The sequence below is a fragment of the Danio rerio genome, chromosome 23 (genome assembly GCF_049306965.1).
Source record: "Danio rerio strain Tuebingen ecotype United States chromosome 23, GRCz12tu, whole genome shotgun sequence".
NCBI lineage: Eukaryota > Metazoa > Chordata > Actinopteri > Cypriniformes > Danionidae > Danio > Danio rerio.
The window spans coordinates 15,409,990-15,422,391 of NC_133198.1; the positions used below are offsets into that span (position 1 = coordinate 15,409,990).

Here is a 12,402-nt window from a genome sequence, read left to right on the forward strand (position 1 = left end):
ACATGTTAGCAGCTCACAGGAATCTAAAATGTATTCCTTTATTGGAGCATAAGTAAACCAACTGTGCTGTAAAATGATACCAGGAAACTACAACAACTACACTATTAGTGATGACAGTGTTATTATAAAAATATGAATTAATTGTCATGCTTTTATAGATGTTACAGCCTTGTTATTTAAAGTTTAAATAAATAATGTTTACAAACTGGCAATAAAAATTGTCAATTTTGTAATCAATTTTCTAAATAATTTTTTGACGGTAAATAACTAAACATTACAAATCCAATCAAGAAAACAATAATAATAAGCTAAACTATTTTATTTAGATATTATTTTAAGTTTAATTATGGCTCTTCTTTCTCCTGATGAATGCAAATAAGAGAAGATACTTTGAAGAAAGCTGAAAACCTGTAACTCTTATAACTTTCCTATAGTAGGAAAAACAAATACTATGGAATGGTGGTTAAAGGTTTTCAACATTCTTCGAAATATCTGTAGCTGCTCAACAAAAAAAGAAACTCACAAAGGTTTGGAAAACAACTGAAGGGAGAGCAAAATTATGACGGATTTCATTTTTTTTAAACTTTAAGAATGCAAATTACTGAGCATTCAACATGTGATCTGATTTTAAAGTCTCATTTTGGCTCCCCTGAAATGGGATTTGTCATAATATTGCAATTTTGTGAGTATAGACCAAGTAAAAGACTGTGAACAGATCATTAGGAAATGCACACTCTTTGATCAGAAGTCTCTAATTCATGTTAACTCTTGTTAAAGTGAAAGCATGAAGTATAGTGGCTGCTAAAAATTGTAATATAATAAAAAGGTTTGTTTGTGTTTGTAAATCAAATGCTTGTAAAAGTGTCTACTTTGGAGGGGGGCTAACTGAAATCGGGCTGCACAATATTGGAAAATTTTGACATTGTGATATTTTGTTTGGTCCTGATATGTATTGTGATATGAATATAATTTCACCAGAAAATTTGAACAGCCCTGCTTGAAAATTTTATTAATTGGATAAGAGTCCAAAAGTAAATGTAAAACAACATGATCATCATTGTATACATTGTAAAAATTATATTATCTTTATCTATCAATCTTTCATGAATAATCTAATCCTGTAATGTGACTATTGCAGATACACATATTGAGATATCAATGCCCAAATTATATATTGTTCAGCCCTAAACGTAAGTAATTTTAAAGTATTTTGAGAAGTCTGGTATAATGCGAAATTATTTCTAGCACATTTAGCAAAAGAAAAAAAAAAGAAAAAAAAACTTTCTATTGGTTTTAACTATTGTTTTTCTATAGCTGATTTAAATCAGCAGGAAACATTGCAATTACATTATATTCTAAGATAGTCCATCGAGAGAAGCATAACTGCTCTTAATTTAATGTCCAAGTATGTAACAGTATTTAATGCAAAAAGAATGGATAGTTAGCAAGTACTATGACTAAATAATAGTTTTAAAGCATGTCTATCTATTCTTCTACATATATAGAAATCAAGGTACAATTCTCACCTTCCGAAATTCCTGATAATACAGCCATGAAATAAAGAATTATGCAATAATAATAAAGTAATAAAGGAAAAATAAATAATTATTAAAATCATGCAGACATGTGTAACTATGCAACAAATAAGTTTTTGTGGCAAGGGCTGCTGGGGGAGAGTTGTGAGATGTTTACAAAGAGGACAGAAAAGTTCTGATTTCATGTCATTCTAGTAAAATGAAACAAAAATCTGGAAATTAATTTGTATACATGCGCACACAAACACACACACACACACACACACACACACACACACACACAAACACACGTACACACACACGCGCGCACACACGTACACGCGCACACACACAAATCCCCTTTCATTGTGCTTTTACAAATTCGTAGCTAAGGTGTGATGATGAGCATATGCATTTGTATCTATTCAGAAAATTTAATAGATTTCTAGAAATCTGCAGTCACTGTAAAAAAAAATGTTTAAATCTATTTGTGGTCCATAAGCAGATGCAAGGTGTGCAAAGTAAAAGAAAATTCATGACTGCATATGAAACTGTGTTAATTCCTCATTAAATGTGACGGATAAATCAAAATAATAAAGACTTACCGAAGCGCCCATGATGATGAAAATATGCACATCTGACTGGTGAAATGCGGTATCATCATGCAGTTCTTTCCTCAACTGCCCAAACACTTCTGAACGTGAGAGCGGAAGGCTCATCTTGTCTGCCAAGAGGTCAGAAAAAGATTAAACCACAGTCTCACAAAGCTCAAATGTTCATACAATCAGACACATTAATTCCAGTCACGAATTAAAAAGCATGTCCTTATCTTTGATAAATGTTAAATAAAAAAAAAAATGCTTTTAGCAGTGATAAATAGAAGCCTTGTGTTGGTAATGTCCTTTCATGGTTTATATTTTTAGCTCTCCTTCCTAGTAAAATAGTAAATAATTAAGAAATAAATAAAATCTTGTTTTACCATTTCATAGCAATTTGAGATTCTCTCCCCTTATTGGAGCTACAGTAATTAGGCTATATTATCAATATATGCAAAATCCACAATTAATGGTCTAAAAAAAAAAAATCTTCTACAGTATGAAAAGTGCTTCTGTTCCAAATAAGTACATTTTCTGAGACAATTAGGCAGATTTGTTTTTACAGATGGGATTTTTTTAACATAAACAAAACATGTTTTTACCAAAAACAAAACATGTTTTCACCAAAACAAAACATGTCATAATTTTGCTTCCAAAATAGATGTCTTGATTTAAGAATATTTAGATATTTGCAAGACAAAGGCAAAATACAGATCTGGAAAATACTTTCTCTAAGTGTTATCTAAAGGTACAGTAAAAGTTACATCCAGATTCTAGAGTTTGAGAGCAGTTACTCAAACCTTAAGCTCTTTTATTTTTGTTTATTTATTTATTTTTTTTTGTATGATCACCTGCTCCCTATGAATTTAAATCCCAAACAAACTCACAGAAACCATGGAATTATTTAAAGCAATAGTAGTTAACTAGAAATTGTTTAGATAGATATGAACGTACAAGGAAGTAACAGACATTACAAACTTTAGAAAGGCTAAAGCTGTTTTAAAATATGCCACAGATTCACACACAAAGTCTTTTAAGCGCGATTTAACCAATCTACACAACACGCACATACAATTGAGGTAAAGTTTGTTTTATGTTTGCATAATCAGACTTTCTCCTTAATATAATTTTAAAAAAGTATAAGTTTCTAATTATAAATAGTGAAATCATATTAGCAGCCAATTAATATCAAAGTACTTCATTGTTCCAAGTAAAATAAACAGTTTTAAAGTATTAAATATTAAGTAAATATTTTTTTCAAGTCTTACTTGCATGCAATTTTAGTCTGAATATTCAAGTACCATGGTAAACAATACAGGAAGTTGTCACTGAACAGATGTGCGAATATAAAACCAACTTTACCTCAGTACACATACACACATTAAAATAATAAAAGGTATTAATAAGAACAAGCAACACAATGTTCAGAAGTAAAACTGCAGACTTGTTAACAGATTTCTCTATATGTGGTACCTACAGTAGACTAACATCAAACACTTCAGAAAAACATTATTTGTAATTACTTGTTAAATATTTCATATTTATTCATTATTAATATATATTTGTTGTGTGTTTCACATGCAATAATATTGTTAATTATGGGACACTAGGCTTTAAAATATAGATATGTGTGAATTTAAAACCAACTTTACCTTAATAAACAACAGTAGCTAAAACTGCTCTAAGAGTAGTCCAGTAATTTATCACATCACACAACTACAGGATCTGCACAGGGATGATGACAAACACATATATCCTACCACTGTGTGTAGGGACTGTAGTATGTGCTCTCTCTGTGGCATACAAGAGAAAGTGCACATATAAACATCTTGTACACAAAAACACAACCTCCCACAGGCTGAACTTACCATAATGTTATTAGCACAATCCCTTATTTAACAGGGCTCAGCCTCGGCGACTGCAATAACAGCCTGCTAATGATTTTATGCAATGCATCACATTCAAAACAAGCATTCGGTTATTTGCAATTAAACCAAACATCAAATGCTATTAGATCAAGCCAAGTTGTGTTTAGAAATGTTAGTAGACAGAAGAACATATCCAGCAGAATCAAACGCATGACAACAACGTGCTACTTACATATCGTGTTCTTTACTAAACGGAACAAAAACACTGGGATTTAAAGGCTAAACGGATGTAACAGACTGAGATGTAACAATAAAGACTACAGAGGCATTTCTTTAAGACAGTTTCCTTCTTCCCTGTTCAAATGACACGGTGAGGCTCTGTGATTTTATTGGTGTAGAGAGAAACTCACCAGCGCTCGCTCGACTGCCCATCATTTCAGAAGGCTGGAGTAAACTGACGTCAGCGACGCGACGACGCTAGAGAAAAATTAAGGTGGGCGGAGACAACGTGTCAGAGGGCGGCGCTTGTGAACAACAACACATGTGCCACGGTGATTGACAGCTAAACGCTTTAATGGCAAACACGCTAAACTCTCATCAGTCCAATCAAAAGAGCGCGCATGCGGAATGTATAATGAGTGTTAGTCTTGCTGATAAGAGCTGGAAAAGAGTTCTGAGTGTCAGCATGACACTGCAGATAATAAAATAACAAAGTATAATTTCATACATTCAACATATTAACATTTATACTTTGTTTGAATAATGTTACCCTAAAGATTATGTTTATGTTATTTAAACAACTGCTGAGTAAGAGCAAGCAGCATTGAGTGTAAAAATAAATAACCAGTATATTTTTTAAACTTACCACCTTTGCGCCACCTAGTGCTGATGTATGGATCTGATATAGTTAATCATGTGTGCGTTTGTCTGTGTGGTCTGTGCATGGGGCGGATTTAGAAATCGTTTCAAAAGTTTTACAATATACTTTACATGTTATTATTAATATGCAAAATAATAATAATAATAATAAAAATGAAATATAAAAGGTGCATTTTAGAAGTTGGCGGTTCATTCTGCTGTGGGGACCTTGGATTAATAAAAGGACTAAGCCGACAAGAAAAATGAATGAATGATCCCCAAAATAATTAAAACCGCCCCTGTGTGTGTGTGTGTGTGTGTGTGTGTGTGTGTGTGTGTGTGTGTGTGTGTGTGTGTGTGTGCAACTCAACAAGCATGGAGAATAGTATAATAGTCATAGACAGACCATGTAGAAACAGGTGATTAATAATTTTATAAGTGTGAATACTAATGTAAATGTGATTTTTCAGGTGTTTTATCTCTAATAAATTTGCAACAATTTTAAAAATCGTTTTTCATATTGTCATTATGGGGTATTGTGTGTAGAACTTTGAGGAAATAAATCAATTGAATGAATTTTGAAGTAACATAGAAAAATGTGGAAAAAGTGAAGCACTATCAATACTTTCCAGAAGCACTGCATTTAACTGCTAGTTAAACAAGTACTTTATAGAAAACTGGCAAACAAATCTGTCAGTCTTCTTAATTTTGTGACTAGCTTCTTTTTGGCCCCACTGAAATTCAAAAACCTTTGCTACAAAATAAGATTACAGTTTCATTCTTCAGACAATATTTTGTACATAAAGAAATAAAGCTATTTTATCACACAACTTAAATGGTAACACTACATAAAAAGGTTGTATTAGTAAGTGTTAATGTATTTACTAACATGAACAAGGAATAATACATTATTACATCTTTCATATAAGAAAATACAGTTAGTGTTAGCTTGCAGTGCATTGATGTTAACAAGCACAAATTTAGATTTTGTTAAAGCAAAAGAAAATTTTAAATGTATTAAAATGTAATAAATTTTGTTCATGTTAGTAAATATTAATTAACTTCAACTCATGAAACCCTATTAAAAAATGACAATTTAAATGTATGCATTTTTGTGTATTTGACTGTACTGCGCCTATAGATGGTTTTATTGAGGGATTGTATGCTCTAAATGTTGCTGTATATTTTAAATAAGTGAAATAATCAGCGTATTCAATAAATTTATACACAAGCTGTGTATTTGCATTATGTTTTTTTAATTAGAAAAATAGTTTATTGCTATATTTTATGTTACATGTAACTTCTGCTAGGTTGAAATGTACGACGGCGAAACAACGTCAAGGTATCAACACTAATCCAACTACCAAAATCGAAATGTAGCCTAATTCAACCTTCATTTAACGTCTGACAATTCACCCATGACTGAGGTAAGAGGGTAAATATTAAAGTTGATTCACTGTTAAAATGCCGGCTGGGATAGGCTTGTCTTGAACATTTAATTTTTACCTTAGCGGTTGTGGTTATTCATTTTCTCAGTTTCACTCGCAGCTGATGTTTTAAAATTATTATTTTTTTAAATAGGGACAGAGACAATCAAAAACAACTGCAAACAAGCCAGATTTTAAAATGGCAACCTTAAATTAAAACACATTAGACATACAATTTCAGCAAAATGTAAAATTTAATTTAATACTTGATTATTATGTTTTCTTATTATTTTTTATGAAACTTGCATTAATTTAAAACATTATAGAACACTCAATGGATCCATCAGAGATTAATAATATATATATATATATATATATTTATATATATATATATATATATATATATATATATATATATATATATATATATATATATACCTGACAATCTTTTATTGTGAACAAATTGCATTAATACAGCATTATTGCCTTAGATATTGGTGTTTTTGACACCGTTCTCCCCGCCCCTCCCCCCCCCTCAAAAACATGGATTGGTCGTATAGATTTGGCAGTTAATAAGTTCATAATCAAAATTTGACTGCATTAAGCAATGTAATAATCAATAAAACGGCAATTTTTACTGTTTTTGAAAAATAATTATTATTTAAATTATTTTTTGCTTGTCGAGTTGACGTCTTTGATTCAATCTGAGATGACGTCAACATTCCTGGAACGCGTTCTACGTTTGAGAGAGCAGAGGTGAGCGGCCATTTCTACAATACGATTTATCTGTGCGTTTGAGGTAAGGAAAGAGCAATTTATCTGTCGTTTTATATGTATTTTAATGCTTAGGATTTTGTATATTGCACGTTTTATCACTTTTATTTGGAGACTCGAGAACACGGGTAAAAAATAATAAATATGTTAAGACGTTTTGAATATTGCAACTATCGATTGGTCGAGCTAAAATTGTCGGTTGTGTTTGTTTCCTTTAGCCAACTTCAGACATCTGACCACTGAACACCAATGACTGTAACACACAAGACTCACGAACGGACCAGGTGGTTCCTGTATTCTCTGGGCCTCGAGCTGTTTTCAACCACAGCCCAGCTTTGGGTGAGAACAAGCTGCTATGTTTGTCTCTAGCTTCAGCCTTGTAGATCTGCAGTATTATCATCATTGATTTCTTTATCCCTGTCTTCTTGCTAACTAGAGGTGTTTAACACTGTATGTGTAATTTACCTTTTGTAGTCAAAAGTAGTCAAACATTGGTGACTGGGCCCACACGGAATCTGTGCACGCAGAAAGTAGCACATTTTTAGGCCATCATTTAGTCCATTTATTTATTTGTGTGTAAATGTCAGGGTCGCCAGATATAGCTGACGGTTTCCAGCCCAAAAGCTGTCCAAAACCCGCAAAAAACGCCCTAAATATTGGCTAATGTTTTATTTAATTTAATCAGAAATTAGCCTAGTTACTTTATTTGTCAGGCTTTTAAACTATATAACAACCAACACCAACAGTCACAGAAACACAGTTGTAAAATTTCAACATAACTGGATCACATTAAAACACGGCGCTTATTTTTATGTAGATGTATTTGTATACATATATTTAAAAAGTTTATTAGTCATTTGCATGAAATATTCTGTGATATTTAAATTAAGTATTTTAGATTTCAGTTTCAGTCTATTAGTTTTAAGGATACTAACTAGTGTGCTCCAATGTGCCTCCAGTAAATCTGGTGCAGGGCTTCCCTCAGGTTTGAAATATATATATAATATAATATTGTGGTAGTAGCCGATTTGAACCACACCTTTTACCCACAGCACATAAATGGTCAATTACATGCGACAAAAATCCACTATTTCTCTTACTTTTATGCTATTTATGAACCATGCGCAGGTATCTCTCTCGCTCTCTAAAGTTGCTTTATTGGCTTGACAATTACAGTATCGCCAAAGCAGTTTAGATAAGTATAAAGAATGTAATATATTAACATCATTAAACTAATAAAATTCACAGCAAATGAAAAGTAAATATAAAAAATGAATAAAAAATAGACATTATTGCTAAAATTATAATAATTACTAGCATAAAAGTGTAGATTATTTAAATAATGCAAATTAGTTGATTAACCATTTCTAACAAATATTTTGCAGCCATTAGCTATAGATGTCATTTTGTTCTCTCCGAGTATGTAGTAAAGTTTGACTGAGTCATTTAATTATTAATTTTCTTTTCGGCTTAGTCACTCTATCAATCCAGGACCGCCACAACAGAATGAACCGCCAACCTATCTAGCACATGCTTCACGCAGCAGATGCCCTTTTAACCACTACCCGCCACTGGGAAACATCTACACACACCCTATCACACATAAACAATTTAGCCTGGCCAATTCACCTATACCACGTCTTAGGAGGAAACCGGAGAACCCAGAGGAAACCCACGCCAACACGGGGAGAACATGCAAACTCCACACAGAAACGCCAACTCACCCAGCCGAGGCTTGAGCCAGCGAATTTATTTATTTATTTTTGCTGTGAGGCAAACGTGCTACCCTGTGCCACCGCATCACCCCCTAAGTCATTTAATAAACGATTAATCATTTAGTGTTTTTCTCGCTCACAGTCAGCTGCAAAAAAGTGATGCAGAAACGCATACAAATAAAGGCTTTAGAAAGCAAAAGTAAAACCCAAATCCCAGACATTTTAGGAGATTTTATTTTAGAAACTACGGTCAGACGCATTTTGGCCCGCCCAAGTAAAGTCGATGGGTGCTTTCACACCTGTGAATCGATTCAGTTGTTCCGAAACAGGGATTAAAAATGTTACAGTGTTGCTCTTTGTTCTTGGTGCGGTTCGCTTTCACACAGCAAAGTTTCTAAATGACCAAAAGAGCTTAAACGGGTCATGTGGGAGTTAACTCTTATTACATTGGTCATGGTTTCATGGTTTATTTTGCAGAGTCCCACTCAGCTGTCATGCGTCCTTTTTTAATCTATGACAATAAGCAATAAGACATTATAAGCGGAAAGCTGCGCTTTAATTTTAAATGGTGACTCTCACAGACATCGTCACCTGATATAAATCAGGTAAGACTTTCATGCATAGCCCTTGGCTAGAATGCACTTTGTTTAATGTTCCTAGCGGATAAACAGCTCTCGTTAATAGTTCAGCATACTTTCATTTTCGTATTTAACATGAAACACACATTTACCAGTAGGAATGACATCTCTCCCTACTCATAATTTTTCTTCTTTTAGCCCTAAATGCCTACTACATATCCATAATACACTGTGATATAGCTGGGCTCGGATCGTTTTGCTTTCCCACTACAATCAATCCGACCCAGAGTTCGTTTCATTCAGGCGATCTTGGACCGATTGATTTGGCGCGGATCCAAGCGCGGTTGCTGGTTTAACATATGCCAAATAAACCCTGCTAACTGGGCAAATGAGACTGGTTCTGAAACAAAAGTCTAGATGTGAAAGCACCCTATGTGTGGGAAGCACTTTGGTGAGCCTAAAAATAATTCATTTGGCAACTCCCGAAACAATGACTTGTTTGACACAACTTATGCAGGACACAGGAGTTCCAGCTACATGAAATCCTAGTATGGATTCAGGTAGATGCATTATGCTGTAAATGCATATATTATCGTCTAATTTGGCGTTTTACATTCTTACTTCTGATTGTTCCCTTGTCAATCAGGCAACACTTCTATGTTTGTTCTTGCCATCTACTGTGAGAAAAATGATCGATAAAAGTTTTATGATAAACTGCTGTGAGTTTAACTGCAGGTGCTGTGTAAAGCATGTGCACGCGAATGGGAGGCAGATTTGTCCGGGAGCCAGATTTTGATCCTTTACTTCACCTGTTTGTGGGTGGGCCCACGCGGTTTGGGCTACACATTGGTTACTACTAACTGAATGTAATAGCAGCACACAGTTACATTTTGTTAAAAAAAAATTGGATATGAAATTTATGTTTCAAAACCACCCAAATTTTTTTTAACCAGCCTAAGCCACTTTTTACCCACAAAATCAAATTTAAAACAGCCCATTTTGGTGGGAAACTGCCGGTCTGGCAACACTGGTAAATGTGTGTAAATTTATATTTATTCTGTTTTTTAATTAATTGTAGTAATATTACTGACTAATATGAAAGTGTTCTTATGATTTATTTACAATACATTTTATAAAGTAATATTTCTGGCTTTCGGTAGATATATTATATGAGAGACTTGCTTTATTCACTAAATCAGTAGATCTAATCGGATTTCTATTGTAAACCTTAAATAAAAAAATATAAAAAAGTATTATTTTTATTTTATAGATTAGCCTAAGTTTTTAGTAATGAAACTCTCAAAATCATTCCGCATGAATCCTGCAGTTTTATGTGTTTTTTTTTTTTTTACAAAATTCTGCGCAGAATAGCAGATTCGTCACATTTTTACAGCTACAAAACATGCCCATACCAATTAAATATTCTTATTACTTTGTATCAATGTCATTGTAAACATTATTAATTTAAATACAGTATATAACTAAAACTAATATAAAAAATATCTGTAATTTAAATGTCACCAACAGGATTTGAACGCGTATAGTGAAAAGGTTCATCATGAGTATTGATCGAGCTATCCAACTGAGCTATTCAGGACTACACATATCAAAGTCAGTTTTGACATCTTTATCAGTAAAACCATGTTTTGCTTTATGTTTTGTTTGTGGACTTGTGTTAACTTGTTTCCATCGACTTCCATAGAATATGTTTCTACAAACTCCCACGGTGATATTTTCTCAGAATAGCTCTCAAAGACAAAATGATGTTTTATCACAATTGGTCAAACCATGTTTTCAAATTTTTTTATACAGTTTTAAAGGGTATAGCCTTTGGACTTGTGCTAACATGTGTCCCATGAATTCGTGTTAACCTGTGTCTGCAAATTCCCAAGCTGATATCTTTCAGTTATTGTTATAAGTTATTGTTAAGTTAATAAAAATATGCAGTATGGTTAGTGCAAACATTCACATGACCAGGGCCCCATTTCAGAATGGAGGTTAAAGGTGCAGTAGGTGATTTGTGCTGGTTGAAAGTCTTTTCACATTCCAATAGTAATGATTAAAGTAAAAAAATCTAAATGTATTTTTATATTTGGCGTAAGGCATAAAACTAAAAAATGTTCATCCAATTAAATAGTCAGGCCGACATCTCTTATAATTCAGATAAGTAGACCAAACTGTCTGTGAGCAAATGCAGATTTGAACAACTGCACAGCCTTTTGTACGCAGCTCCGCTGACCGCCGTTTGTGCTGCACGCTCACGAGAGTGATAGAGAGAGAGCACACGCCCGATCGGTAAAAACCAATGACTGTATAAAAGGTAAAAACCTGCTGAATCAAAACTTTTTAAGAACCCAAATCAATATTGGAGTTACCTTTGCACGCTGGAGAAAGGATGACACAATGGCACAATTTTTAGCTTCACGCAAAGCTAATGTAACCTTAGATGTTGTTACAAATGGGTTATATCTTTACAGAAGTGTTGTTCAGCCAATAAAGTCTTCTAGTGAAAGATTGATAAGACTATTTTCAGTTTCATAAGTTATCTTTTACAACATTGATAAGGTAGATTTGAATTAGTTTAACAACAAAACACAAGTAAATAGCACTATTCCGCCTAGTCTCTCTCCCTGTATTGTTTACCAAGCAACTCTAAATATTCACTCTGAAATAGCATGTCAGTTTGGCTTGCACGTTGCAAGACAAACACTTCATTTTTAACACATGAGAGAGGATTCTTTTTCTGTGCTTGTGTTTAAGGAGGCGTGGCTCTAGACGGCAGGGGAGGGAATGTGATTCAGAGATTTATGCTAAGCTGTTAGCATTGTGGAAGATCACCTCCTGCACCTCTTGTTGTAGAAAAAGTGTACGTCTATCTGTAATAACTGTTTCACGAAACTTACTTAAAAGGAATAACATTAAAATAGTGTGAAAATTTCACAATGTGACGGTGTAAGCAAAAGACTGACAACAGAACTGCCAACAAAAGTGATTTAATGTACAAAAGTTTATTTATTGACATTTATTTCTAGATTTTTGAAGAATGCAGACCATACTCTTGACGTAAATTGG

At 33.4% G+C, this 12,402-nt stretch overlaps 1 protein-coding gene and 1 long non-coding RNA gene across 14 annotated transcripts in view; both read right to left on the bottom strand.

The window, feature by feature from the left end:
* Nucleotides 1-4,434, bottom strand: part of g6pd (glucose-6-phosphate dehydrogenase) — a 29,884-nt gene extending 25,450 nt beyond the window's left edge. Inside the window, exons 1-4 of one of the 13 annotated variants that reach the window (XM_068216878.1) lie at nucleotides 4,389-4,434; nucleotides 4,211-4,225; nucleotides 3,871-3,903; nucleotides 2,120-2,238 (exon numbers count right to left, since the gene is read on the bottom strand). In XM_068216878.1, coding sequence (XP_068072979.1) covers nucleotides 2,120-2,233 — 114 coding nt within the window. In that variant the 5' untranslated portion in view covers nucleotides 2,234-2,238; nucleotides 3,871-3,903; nucleotides 4,211-4,225; nucleotides 4,389-4,434. Of the gene's footprint in view, nucleotides 1-2,119; nucleotides 2,239-3,762; nucleotides 3,904-3,978; nucleotides 4,045-4,210 lie in introns of all 13 variants that reach the window. The other 12 variants (XM_073939552.1, XM_021469916.2, XM_073939551.1 and 9 more) reach the window with 12 other exon arrangements.
* Nucleotides 4,435-7,009: 2,575 nt separating this feature from the next.
* Nucleotides 7,010-12,338, bottom strand: LOC141380586 (uncharacterized). The gene is made up of 3 exons (XR_012398866.1): nucleotides 10,971-12,338; nucleotides 8,893-9,875; nucleotides 7,010-8,653 (listed from the first exon to the last, which is right to left on the bottom strand). It is a non-coding gene; the product is annotated as an uncharacterized lncRNA (long non-coding RNA).
* Nucleotides 12,339-12,402: the final 64 nt, after the last annotated feature.